The sequence below is a fragment of the Aythya marila genome (genome assembly GCF_965140915.1).
Source record: "Aythya marila genome assembly, chromosome: 1".
NCBI lineage: Eukaryota > Metazoa > Chordata > Aves > Anseriformes > Anatidae > Aythya > Aythya marila.
In genome coordinates this window covers 160,611,934-160,625,055 of record NC_139042.1, presented here as the reverse complement: position 1 = coordinate 160,625,055, position 13,122 = coordinate 160,611,934, and the positions used below count along the sequence as shown (strand labels likewise).

Here is a 13,122-nt window from a genome sequence, read left to right as displayed (position 1 = left end):
CTTCCCACTCACCTCTTCACAGCTGCCTGTGGCAAGTGCAGCTGTCAGCCCTTCCCCTCCCTCCATCCTGCCCTGGTGCACAGCACCTCGGGCACCCAGACCTCCTGGGCACCCTGTGAGGAGCTCTGCCCCGTCACACTGCACACCTCGGGCTGCCAGGGACCAAGGCATGGCCAGGACATGCTGTAGCACTGCTAAGCTCAGGGGCACTGCTCTGACCGTGCGCTGCTTTTTGGAAATGCCTGTGACAATACTCTGACAGCTTTCCCCACCAGCCTGCATTAATGTTATTTGTGAATGCTGTCTCAGGCAGAAAGGACAGTGCAACAGCATGCTTCGGATGTTATTCCCAGTTCTATAAAAGCAAAAGTTCAAACCCACATCTGGTACAACATCTGCTTGCAGGAAAATATATCTAGTGACAGGAACACCATTAAATTATTTTATAAAATGATTTGGTTGGCTAGCCAGAATGAAATCAAACACGAAGAAAGATACTGTATGGTGTGGCTTGCGTGTTTTAGATGTTAACAGATGACCCCAGTGCTCAGGGAGATCAGAAAGACATAAAGTTCCTACCTGATTATGACGGCTTTCAAACTAGAATGAGACTGCTGTCCCTCATCAGAAATCTAGTTCACTAACAAGCACCATTCCAAATGTGCATACCTAAGACCCTGGCCCTGTTACAGGTTTCTTAACATTACTCTTCCCAGTTAATCTTACCTAGTTTAGAATAATGGAATCATTAAGGTTGGACAAGTCCTCTAAGATCATCTGGTCCAACCGTCTCGCCCACCACCAATGTCACCCACTAAACCATGTCCCCAAGCACCACGTTCAACCTTCCCTGAAACACCCCCAGGGACAGTAACTCCACCACCCCCCTGCGCAACCCGTTCCAGTGCCTGACTGCTCTTTCTGAGCAGAAATGTCTCCTCATTTCCAACCTGAACCTCCCCCGGCACAACTTGAGGCCATTCCCTCTAGTTGTAGCACTGGTTACATGTGAGAAGAGGCTGACAACCAGCTTCCCACAACTTCCTTTCTTCGTTCATAGATTGTTCGTCTTCTGTGTTTGTTTGTTTTTTTCTCAAATATAACAATTTTATAGATTAAAAATATACAGAAAACTGTCTTATTTCAAACAGGCTTGTTTAAAATAATTTTTATGCACCGGAAAAGAAGGAGAGAAGGACAACTGATATGAAGATGCACCAGACGGCGGATATACCATATGGGTAATGCATGGTAACATTTATTTGAATAAAAGGGCTGGCAAGATGAACAGGCAATCAATTTACCAGTAAATACAAATCTAATTTGTCTGTCACTTTGAAATATTCCATGCCAATTTGATTATAGCAGCTTCCTAAATTACTGTCTTCCTTCAGTAACTGCTCGTTATCCCACACCTCTCGTTTTTATAGACAACTTCTCCTTTAACTATAACATAGTCAATCAATGTTTGATGTCCCCCGAACTGGTAAATCAAATGCTCCCACCTAAAAAGACAACGAGATGTTTAAGAATATCTGTTATTTGCATAAAAGCAGGTCACATACCTCGTATACCTGGCAATTACAAAATATTTGCTTAAACCATGGGAACCATTTGCTTAAACCATGGAAAACACTATTCCCTGTTGACATTGATTCAAAATTCCACATTTACATGTTGGTCTCTTGTTGCATGAATACAATGAACTAATGTACAAATCATTACAGAAATCCTTCCACAAAATAAACACGTATTATATTTAGATAATTTGTCAATAAGCACGGGTTATTTGTAATATTAGCCCTAAAACTATTATGCTTTATCTTCCACTGGAGTGATTAAGGAGAATGAAAGTGGGTCTAAAATGCTAGCAGTGTCCCTTTTTACAGATGAAAATAACTTTTAAAGCACAAGGAATTCATTAACCTCTCCACTATCCTTCCGGTGAAAAATTAAGTCCCTTATGTTAAATCACATTACAAATGATAACAGAAGAACATACCTTGATGAATTTATAATAACAAGGTCCCCCTGCTTGCCGATCTCTATGGAGCCATGCGTGTCTGATTTTCCCAGAGCATAAGCTGCATTAATGGTGGCAGCTGCTAGTGCTTCATTCATTGACATCTTCATGTTTACACAGGCCAGATGCATCACCATAGGCTAGCAGGAAAATTAAGCAGAAAATGGGAGTTACCAATAACAAAAATAAAGTTTATGCCTCAAATCCCACAGCACTCTCCTCCCACCTTATGCAAAAAAAGGAGTTGTCCCACATGATGTAAATCTTGCGAATTCCAAAATGAGAAATGTGGAATCAGGAGCTTTGCAAGCTTTTTTTTTGAAGCCTCAGTGCATTTGAAAAATCAACCCCCTTTAAGTTTCAAGAATTTCTGGCAAAAAGTACCAACCCACATAAATAGGCAGGAGCAATTGTCTAAGCTGCGCATGCAGTTCTCTGTGGATACGAAGAATGTTTTATGCATGTAAGATCTACACACAAGTCATACTAGCGGGAGATTTTGTAATTTTGTGTTGTTGTAAGTATTAGGGATAGCTTACCATTGAAAAACAGTATGCATTAGGATTAAAATCACTGCCAAGAGCAACTATAACTCCTTCATTTAACATTTTTCTAGCTTGAGGTTGTTTCAGTCTAGTGGGAAAAAAACGCTTGTCAGTACAATTCTCTTAGTTATTACATGATGAGTTACAAGAGCAAAAGTCATCACTCAGTTTGGCTACATCCATGCATTCAGTTACATCGATTCCTTTGGAGATGAAAGGCCAAATCCTCCTCTTGGCTACCTATCACCCTATGGACAGCATAAATGGAAACTGTGATCCACTGTTTTTGCAGTAATAACATGTGACAGTAACCACTATCAAGCACCACGCTGCAGGCCACTGAAATGTTGGTATTTATCCAGGCCTCAGCCACTTAAGGATTTACAAGGTGAAAATCTTCATTTCTCAAAAAAGTAATTTTCTAGTCTTTTAGCTTCAAAGACAGACTTGCAAACACGAGCAGAGGCATAACCAATGCAATAGTCTCTTCCTGATTCTGCTGGCAATTCGAAATAACTTGACAGTGTGAGTTTCATTTGTATATATTATAGGATTTCTCTCACTTAGCAGTGTTAATGCAAACAATAGCTAGCTTCACTAGCTAAAGCTAGCTGCTTCATAAAAGCCTCATGCTCCCACTGAATTCTATATAAACAACCCACCGGGGTGCTGTAACTTCAGGGTTATGCAGGAATCCAGCTTCATAGATCTGACCTTCTACCACCGATAAAATCCACTAACGTTATGAGCATGATGTCCCTGGTTTACATTACTTGGCAGTCAGGAGGTACCTCTGTAGTAACCACCAGCTGAGCTCTGATCTTATGAACAGTTGCATTTACAATCAACTTCAGTATCAGGAATAGCTGTTTCGAAACTGTTCAGCCACTTGGTAAAGCTGGGTAGGTGTTTGCAAGGACAGTCAGCAGCCTTAGGAAAGGCACTCACTAAGGAGTTTTAGCCAGAGCTGCTGTAACACCAGCAGCACCAACCATAATTTCCAGAAATAAACCAGTGTAACAATAAAAATGAAAACACAGAGCAAGAGCTACTCAAAAAGTTGTTTTAAAAGCACTGCAGTTAACAGAAAAGAACAATAAACAAGATCTCTGAAGAGCTTTTATTTAGTATAAGACAATTCTCTTGCTATAGAAGACTCCTAGCAGATTTATGAGAAAATACCACGTTCTGTACACAACAGGACCCTCTGAGAGTTAACTGCGTTTAAAAAGATTTGTCTGAAAAGCTGCTCCCTGTCCTCACATGTCCTCTGTGCTCTACTGCCAGACTCCTACTAAGGAATACTGCAAACAACTGTTAGCAAAGGCCAAAATGAGAGCATGTTTATCATTAAGCAGCCCTTCAGTTGCATTCTCTGGCCCAGTTCTGGTCATCATATGAAGCCCTGGCTGCTACAGCTTTTCTTAAAACTTGGGACTACTGCAGGGGCAGGACCTTGTAAGGTCTGAAGTCTCATAATCAGTAGTGGAGCTGAGGGAGGCCAGCATCTCAAAGGATGTACCACATCAACTCACAGCAACTTTTGCTCATATTAGTGCCGTGCAGCTTTTGGCCCTCTAATACTCTTAACTAGTTATCTGTTGTACCTCAAACACGGCTTCCTCTTTTTAGAGTATATTTGAACGGGAGATCTGTGTTCAATAAATAGTGCACTGGACACCAGAACAAATAAGGCCTCATTACCATTACTCACAGCTGATCATTATCTCAGTCTGAGACTTATCCTGAGGTTATAAACCTTTCACTGCATGGATTCTCTGGAACAATGTGAGCTACAGCTGCTGCCTATTCCACAGGTAGATATGGTTCTGCTGTCTCTCCTTTACCTCCCTGCCCAGGGTCAACCTGCAGGACCTGAAGTTTTCTCCAAGATCTGCATTCTGGCAGTGCGTTTAGTTGCAATTAGCCAGTGGGTTCAGAAGCAGTGTTGCAGGATATGCTAACCATAAATATGAGCACAAGCACAGACACAGAAGTGAACATGATCAGAATGACACAGATAACAACTGCACAAGCCCTTCCAACTCCTCAGAAAGCAGGCCACTGAAAAAAAAAAACAAATCAGTTTGAGGATTTTTCTCTTTACAGAATAGAAGGCATTATTGGGTTGTGGTCCTCATGACCTAGAGTGAAACAAGTGATCCATTTATGCTTATCTGAAATCTCTGCACATGGAAAATAGTGCATTTAAGCCAATTCTGCTCAGCATTGCCTGGGTAAAATCATATCAATTTTTTACGTTACCCAGTCTTTTACCTCTTAAGACAACCAAAGGCTTCATTTCCCAGCAAAAACTTCTGCAAGACAGCAAATACAAACACTGCAGATAAAAATTGGCTGAAAAGAAGCCAATTCAATTTTCAAAGTCTAAATGTGTTGATGAAAACCAGTCATTCTTTTCTTAAATGAATGCCTGATTATTGTCAGCCTATCACGAGGGCTAAATTCTAGTGTTGACTAAACCACTCACAATCTACCATGAGACTTCTCAGAAGTAGGGTACTGCCTCGTTTTTGGGAATGTCCACCAGAAATATGACATGAGCATTCAGCTCTTTGTGATTTGCCTTCAGTGATCTAGCCTGCTCATTAGGAGACAGATACAAGCTTACATTTTTGCATAAGACCCTAAGCCACAAATATGTTTTTGTTGTTACAAAAGTTTTTCCTCTAATCAAGTGGCCTTACCTTAGCATGTAGGCAGTAGTTGGCAAAAGGACAGCTGCACACTTAGCTCTTGCTATTGCTGCAATGCCTTCATCACTAACTTCTTCTAGGTGGCTGATAGCCTGGGCTCCTAGTTCAGCTCCAAGCTGAGGGAATTATCAGGAGAATTACTCAATTAAGGTGAGTCATATAACAGTGAACAGTTAATTCAGTCAAACAGTGTTGTTATCAAATGAGTGGAGCAGACAACTCATTGTTAATGTCAAATTTACTAAAAGAAAAATCATAAAGAGTGCCTGAAAGAACAAATGAAATGCAGACACAAACTATTTTCTACTTTACTGCATGAAAAGTTAATCAGAGAAAGGTATTAACCTGAGAGGAAGGGAACCTTCAGTGGTGTTTTTGACAGATGAACGTGTACACTATTGGCCAGCTACGGATAAAACCATTATGAACTCCTGTTCACAAAGTAAGCAGAAGAAAAGGGCTGACAGAACTGACACTGGTTGCAGAACAAGCAGTGTGACTGCTGCTTTCTGTGGTGAAGCACCAAGAAGGCTTTTATGATCAATTAAGATTTTCTTGAAAATATAGCAGAGAATAATCTGAGCAGAACTCATGGGAAACGGGAAATCTTTAAATGATGGTAAAACATTGAAAGGGACGGACTTCCTTTAACAAAATAGTTTCGAGCCTATTCTTGGCTAAACCAACCCTCTGAGTGTGCTATACTGCACATCTTGTTACTGCTAACAGTACATTTGAGGAAAAAGTATTTCCCCAGTTGCATATAAACTATTCTTTTGTCATCCTTGGGTGGATAGCCACCTCCCCCATTCGTATCACATGTGGAAGATAAGCGAAGTCGATGTTTGATTAGGCAGTGCATGTCAGTCACACAGGTCAGGGTTTCCTTCCAGGTCCAAAACTGCACAATGGCTGCACATTCGCATTGTCTATGAATGATCTACTTCATAAAGTATTTGAAAAGAAAACCTTGGATGTGAAAACTGCAATTCTTTCAAAGACTGAGGTCTAACAAAAGCAACACAAAACCAAAAGTGGCTGAACTGAACATTAAGAGAGAAGTACCTCAGCAGATTTCATCGGATGGAGTTCATCACCATGGAAGTTAATCTGTAACCCTATATCTTTTCCAGCTTGAAGAATTCTCCTCGTAGAATCCAGATCAAAGACTCCCTTCTCACAGAACACATCTATATTGTTAACATGCATTTCACCACTTAGTTTGAGTTCTTTCAGTTTAGGGAGATGGTTATTGATAATGTCATCTGCGGCCTCAGTAGCAGTTTTCCCTCTAATGAAAATAAAATGTTACAGAGCCATAAGAACAAAAACTTTGAAGCTTGGCAAATATTCAAATCATACATGCAATTACCAGATCGTTTAGAAAATGATGCAAATACAAATCACTCAAACTTCAGATTAAAAAACAAAAGATGCTGTAATTTATGTACGCTCAAACCATGAGCTACTTTCCATTCAAAAGTTTTAGCCTATATTACTCTTTATTTTATAAGGTTGGTTTTTGGATGCTAACCGAGACATGGGACATTTAAAAACCAATACTTCTGCTTTCCTATTCATATATTCTGACCCAGTTGCATTGTATCCTAAAACACAACCATGCAAAATATGTAAATGATTATTTTAATGTCTTAAATGATATTCATGCAGTATTTTTATGCAAGTATCAAAGCTCAAAGGGTATGTGTAGTTTTTTTTTTTTAACCTCTCCTCCTTTTATGATATCATTCAGAGCAATAGCTAGATAACCATCTCTAAATCAGACAGGCCTTCCGAGATTAGATCTGCCAATGTCAGAACCATTTATGAACCTCCTATTACACAAAAGATAACCCAGGAGAGATAGGTAAATGGCTCTGAAAGAATGAACAATCCCAAAATATGTAATAGAGTTAGTATTTTGCAATTTTAAGATCTGAAGATAAGTGACATACTACAGTTAAATGTCTGTGACAGCTCAATCCTCATTTCAGGTGCTGTAAAGCATGCGCAGACCAGAACTGCACAAGTGCCATATGTGGGGGAGTTCAGGGTTTTACAGTGGCAGTAAATTCAAGAAGCCCCAGTCTGCTCTGATTTACAAATGAGGTTGTGCAGTTATAAAGCGGAGTAAAACCTGGCACGCTGCCCTTCTTTTGTTCACCTTTCACAGAAACAGTTCTTGGGCTTGCTCAGGCTCTTACCATGTCAAGCCTTCTCCCTTTTCTGCTTTAGGCTCAGTAGTCTTTGGAGGACTTTGGACTTAAAAATTAGGACCAGAGCCAAGACAAAACATTCTTGATCTCACATTTTTGGGGACATAATGCCCCAAAACTGAAAACTGATGTTGTTCTAATGCAAGAGGCTTTTGCTCAGGAAATCACTTTGAAAATTCCTTCCTAAAGATGAAAAATGGGCCCGGTAAAGCCTTACCAATAAACTAATAATAATAATAAAAAAAATAGAATCAGATAGCCCCAAAATCATTAATTTAATTCAAAATGATGACTAGAGGAATGGTAAATCAGTTACTTCTTTGCCCCCCTGCTTTAAGCCTGCTTTTTAGGTTAAATTCTTAAAGAACCAGCAATATTCATAGTCCAGAAGTTCTAATGCTGGAAACATTTCTGCAAGGGCAAATGGAGAGGAACAAACATTAAGTACCTATAGCAAAAGAAAGCGTTACTTTTTAAGACTTACATAAATCAGAAAGATTTAAGTAAAAACAGTCAAATCGATCTTAACCTTTTGTTTACGTGATTTATGCATATCTACAGGACACTTTTATGGAATATAATGATGAAAGGAAACTGGCATGAGCTTATGTGGCTTGGAAGATGTCTGTTGAACAAATCCTAGAATCCACAAGCTCATCACTTATTTGTATCTGAATCATTCAAAAGAGCAATTTCCAGCCCCAAACCTGTGGGCAATGTGCTCCCCTTGAGATATTCCACTGTTACTGAAGCTGCAGGAAATTAAGAATTGAAAACTTGAGCTCAACAAAGCATGATGCCACCTTCACTGTGTAACTTGCCCCAGATGTTCATGAGCCAGTCAAAGGCAGAGGACCACCACTCTGAACATTCAGGCCTTAGATCAGGGAAAACTGCAAAATTCTTCCCAGAATAAAAACCTGAGGCAGAATCTAAGTTTGATGGGTCAAAGAAAATGCAAGCAAAATATTCTGGACATGAGCATATGAAGAAAACAGAAGAGGATTTAAGAAGACCCAAACTGGGAAACATATTGTTTCAAATATACTTTGTTACATTTTAGGAAAGCTTGGCAGAAGAAAATTTTCTGAAAACAACCAAATTTCAATGCAAAGCAGTAACACTGACAAAGAACAAGAAAAATTAAGTCACATTACTTTGGCACGGAATGAGCTCCACAGTATGTTGATGAAATGCCAATATCCATGGACTGCTTAGCACGTTCAATCACTCTAAGCATTTTAAGTTCCGTTTCTAAATTTAAGCCATATCCACTCTTGCACTCAACCAAAGTAGATCCTGCTCTGCGCATGCGTTCAAGTCGGTGTTTGAAAGTATTGAACAGCTCTTCTTCTGTGGCTTTCCGAGTGTGTTCGACAGTAAAATGAATACCTCCTCCAGCCTGGTGGATTTCCATATAGGAAGCGCCTGCCAGCTTGGGAGAAAAAAAAAAAACAAGAACACCACCACACACATACAATTAGCCATTAAGTGTGTATTTTCTCTCCAAGTGATTATGGAAAGTGCCTTGAAGTATCTTTGCAGTGAGAGAGAAAAAGATAAAAAATACCCCCATTAATCCTTCCTCCCTCCTTCTCTCTACTCTTCTCTCTCCCCTCCACCTAAGCAAAGAAACGATGTAAAAAGCTACATAAAAATAATGTCCCCTGGGCCCTAGGAGAAAACCTATCTCTACCTTACAGATTCATTTATGTGGAAAAACAAGAAAGAAAGAAAAAAGACTTCATGATTAAGATGGGAACAAAAGGTGACAATCCTGATTGCTTCAGTTAATGCAGAAGTACACTGAGACTGGCTGCAAAAGCTGCAGTTCCACTCCCCTTACAGCCTATCAGTCCTCACAACTCAGCCGTCCTCCCTCACTTGTATTTCGTGACAGAAATTACATTATTTTCTACATATGAAAGACAGATGTCACTAGAAAGAGTTATGCATTAAAAAAAATAAAAGAGAGAGAAAGAAAAATCCAGCTCTATAATTTCATGCTGTTACCTTCATTGCAAACTCATGAACCCTATCACCAGCCCACACTGGGTGCGTATGTGCATCTACCAGGCCTAAAGAAAACAAAGTAAATGTACACTCAAGTTATTTCACTGTAGGAGAAAAGCATTAACATGTAAGCAAATTAAATGGACAACAGAAGCTCCCCTACAAAGCCTCTGTTTACAGAGAAAGAAAAATCCAAAATGTCTCCAGGAAACTTGCTCGGTTTCTCATGTTGTTTTGATGATGTTTTATTTGTTGAAGTGATAAATTACAATCTTTGAAATTGTTTACTACAGTTTATTTGTGTTCTCTGAAGAAAGCAAAGTGTTTATGCTGGGCTCAGCACTCTAGCACTTACTCTAGCAATTGCCCACTTGCTCCAGTGGGAGCTTTTTCAAAGAGCTGTGAAACCAACACTACTGAATGCCAAAGTGCATTTAAAAAAAAATAAAAGAGGTCTAACAGCTCATGCGGTAATACCACCAGGAAAGTTTAAAATGCAATATACTTGCTCAGAATCAGGTAAAGTTTCAGAGTGTGTGACAAACTCCTGTACTGCCCTTGGGCCTCCAATTATCTATGAACAGCACCGACAGAGATGAAGCTCCACAGCTGAACAGCTGATGGAAAGGGGACAGAAAGAGATGTGAGATTTAAAAGTCACTCAGAGAACCTGCTACATTACAGCTGTGATCTACGATACAGATGTAAGGTGAAACAATAGAAGACACAGCTCAACCATAAAGCCAAAAGAAATATCCTGAGTGCTGCAACCTTACCCTTCCAACAATCCTGATGAGGAACGTACCATACTCTATCCCCCACCACATTATCAAACCAGTACTGAATGAAGAGGAAAAAGGACCAAGGAATGCTTCACATGTGTATTTTGTCTCTAAGCACTTGCAGCCTTTCTGCATTACATCAATATGACAAAACAAACCTACCCGGCAATACGCATTTCCCAGTGCAGTCAATTTTTCTTTCAAATGTTGCTCCTGAAAACTGATTGCGAATAACATCTGCGGGGCCCACAGCTTTTATATAACCATCTCTGTAAACAGATGATGAACAAAGGAATCTTGTATCTCTTTAAAGGTCAAGCTCCAAAAGTGGTCAAAGAGCCCCTGAAGCAACAACTCTAGCAGCAGAGCAGGAACATTGAGAACTGTTAGCAGGACTAAAGATGCACAGAGGAGGTGGCTTGCTAATCTTATGGAGGCACAGCAAATGATGGGTTATGCTATACATTTCTAGTTCCCTGCTGTAACACTTGTCTTGTCCTCTCCTTAGACTCCTTTAGGATGATACCTTGGTACTCTGTTCTAACTTCTACTACACAACGTTATTATTCTCGTGTGGATCAGCAAATGTAACGCATTCCTCCAGCAAGTATCTGCAGGGCATTCTTCTCAAGGAAGCCAGTGACACTGCTATCCCTTGCCTCCCTGTGAGCTGTGGGGATAAATCTGCTCGGGGCTGATCTTCAGTTCAATGGGCATTTTCTCAGGGTGTATCTGGAGGATCGTACTGGGGATCTCAGACTGTGCTAGGCATGGGGCATGCACTGAATGCACAAGGCTCCACTTCACCACACGAGTGGAGCTGCCAGGCTCTGTTCTTTAAGCCTCGCCTTTCTCCAGCTCTTTTCAGGAGTTGGGGACAGCAGCTGGGAGTCATCACAGGCAGCGCGCTGAGGGCACCTCTACGCTAGGCAGCAGGGCTGCCAAGACGAAGGCACGGTCACAGACAGAGTGCTCAGGAACAGGAGAGAAGAGATGGAGCTGCATGCATTCATTAACTGCGATTCTATTAATTGCACAAAGTGTTTATGTGATTGCTGCCAGTTCACGCCAGTTCGCCTGGAAATAAAGCGGAGCACAGGGTGACAGTCACAATCTGCAGCATGCAAGAAGTTATCATTAAGAGGCTAAAGATGTGTACACAGCATTAAAAAGTAAGTTGGTAGGATACCGATTGAAATAATGGGAATTAACAGCGCACGCTTCAAGGAATCGTTTCTTTCCTATGCCGCTGCACACACCGGAGCCCAAGCCTCGCCCCACCCAGACCCCATCCCCACACTGCCCACCGGGGGCGAGGGCACCTGGCCGCCCTGCAGCCCCCCGTCGCTGCCACTCACTGTCCCACCACCAGGCTGGCGTTTTGCAGCACGGCCAGGCTGGCCATGCCGGCCTGCAGCAGGTACTTCTCGCCCCGGCCGCACACCAGCACCAGCTGCCGGGCGTTCTCCAGCAGCAGCCGCTGCTCCCCCGCCATGGCAGCGCCAAATGGCGGCCGGGGGGCGGCCGCCGCTCGGCTCAAAGTCCCCCGGGGCGGTGCGCGAAATGGCGCCTCCTGCACCCAGGGGGGCCCCGGGGCGGCCCCCTTGGCAGGCAGGGCCCCAATGGGTTTTCTCAGGGTGCTGCTGGCAGGGTCACTGGGCTGCTCTCCCCATCACAGCACAGCCCAGACCCCCGCAGGGGAATGGGGAGCTTCTGAGCTGGGTGCGTGTGCTGGCACCCGTGGCATCGACAGCCTGCCAGCTGCAGCCCCCGAGGGAGCCTAACACCTCTCATCGCCCTGGATATCCAGGCAGACACTCATTTATCTGGGTAGATGCTAATTTATCCGAGTCCACGATCAAAGGTTTGTTAGATTCTGCTGCCCCCTACAGAACTCGGGATGGGAGAGCTGGGGAGCAAACGCTCTCCATGTGGATTTCCCATTTTCTTCTCTTCAGGTATTCACAGCGAGTGTGGGGCTCCAGTAATTCCCAGCTGGCAAACGGAGTGGATTTCTGAGTAGGTGGTCCCTCAAACACCTCTGTGATGGTGGTAATCTTCAGACACTCTATTATCTTTTAGAAAGGGACTTGATGTATAATGCTTAAAACACACTTCCGTGCATCACATACTCCTATATAGCAGAAACAGATGGATTTGTTGGCTCAAATCCTGCACCACACCATAATCTGTGTCTTCCTTCTGAGCATTCTCTCTCACTAGGCATACAAAAGGTGGATATGAGAGGTGGTAGGTGGTGCTGTGCTCCTTCCAGGAGATCCTGCTGCTTATTTTGGCTTTCCCTGGTAGTATAACAGTTTGTATGAAAGTAGAAATTAAAGAGGAACCTCTCAAGAGAGTGATAGCAAGGGCAAAACACCGCATGGGATGACGTTTCAGCAGCAGAGGTGGTGTGAGAGCTGGGGTGTGAGGAATGCAGTGCCGCACGCTGTGGTGGGGTCTGGCACTTGCCAGTTCAGTCCTGCCCATAAAAGCAGCAGAGCTGAAGCACACCCCAGCACATAGCTCACATCTTGTGTGGTGGGGTGGCAGGCAAATAAAGAGGTTTAGAATGAGGACTGAACAGCTTCCCTGTTGCACTGTCTTATGGCAGTTTTTAAGTACTGCAAAATCACCTTCCTTGTATTCACAAGTATTTTCATTCTCAGCCTTGTGCTCTGCTTGCAGAAAACTCAGTGTTTTGTATGCACACGTTGTATATAGGATGTGTTTTCTGTTCAGGATTCTTCTCTTTAATAGGCAAGAAAATTAAGAACAAGGTCAATCTACTGCAAAGCCCGTGGTTTACGACATGCTGTCTGATAT

General features: G+C 42.2%; 1 protein-coding gene across 1 annotated transcript; it reads right to left on the bottom strand.

Moving 5' to 3' along the window:
• Positions 1-1,224: 1,224 nt before the first annotated feature.
• On the bottom strand, positions 1,225-11,815 carry AMDHD1 (amidohydrolase domain containing 1). The gene is made up of 9 exons (XM_082784332.1): positions 11,655-11,815; positions 10,459-10,565; positions 9,515-9,579; positions 8,659-8,936; positions 6,351-6,576; positions 5,277-5,401; positions 2,563-2,656; positions 2,003-2,163; positions 1,225-1,505 (listed from the first exon to the last, which is right to left on the bottom strand). The coding sequence occupies exons 1-9, from the start codon at positions 11,789-11,791 to the stop codon at positions 1,391-1,393; spliced, it is 1,308 nt and encodes a 435-aa protein (XP_082640458.1). The 5' UTR covers positions 11,792-11,815; the 3' UTR covers positions 1,225-1,390.
• Between the last annotated feature and the right edge of the window lie 1,307 nt (positions 11,816-13,122).

What these genes read in the sequence shown, in the direction of transcription:
- AMDHD1 (XM_082784332.1), bottom strand. Translation starts at nt 11,791, where the DNA reads ATGGCGGGGGAGCAGCGGCTGCTGCTGGAGAACGCCCGGCAGCTGGTG. An exon ending in GCCAGCCTGGTGGTGGGACA is followed by an intron (nt 10,566 to 11,654) that starts GTGAGTGGCAGC and finishes ATCTGTTTACAG; the next exon opens with AGATGGTTATATAAAAGCTG. An exon ending in ATGCATACTGTTTTTCAATG is followed by an intron (nt 2,164 to 2,562) that starts GTAAGCTATCCC and finishes TTTTCCTGCTAG; the next exon opens with CCTATGGTGATGCATCTGGC.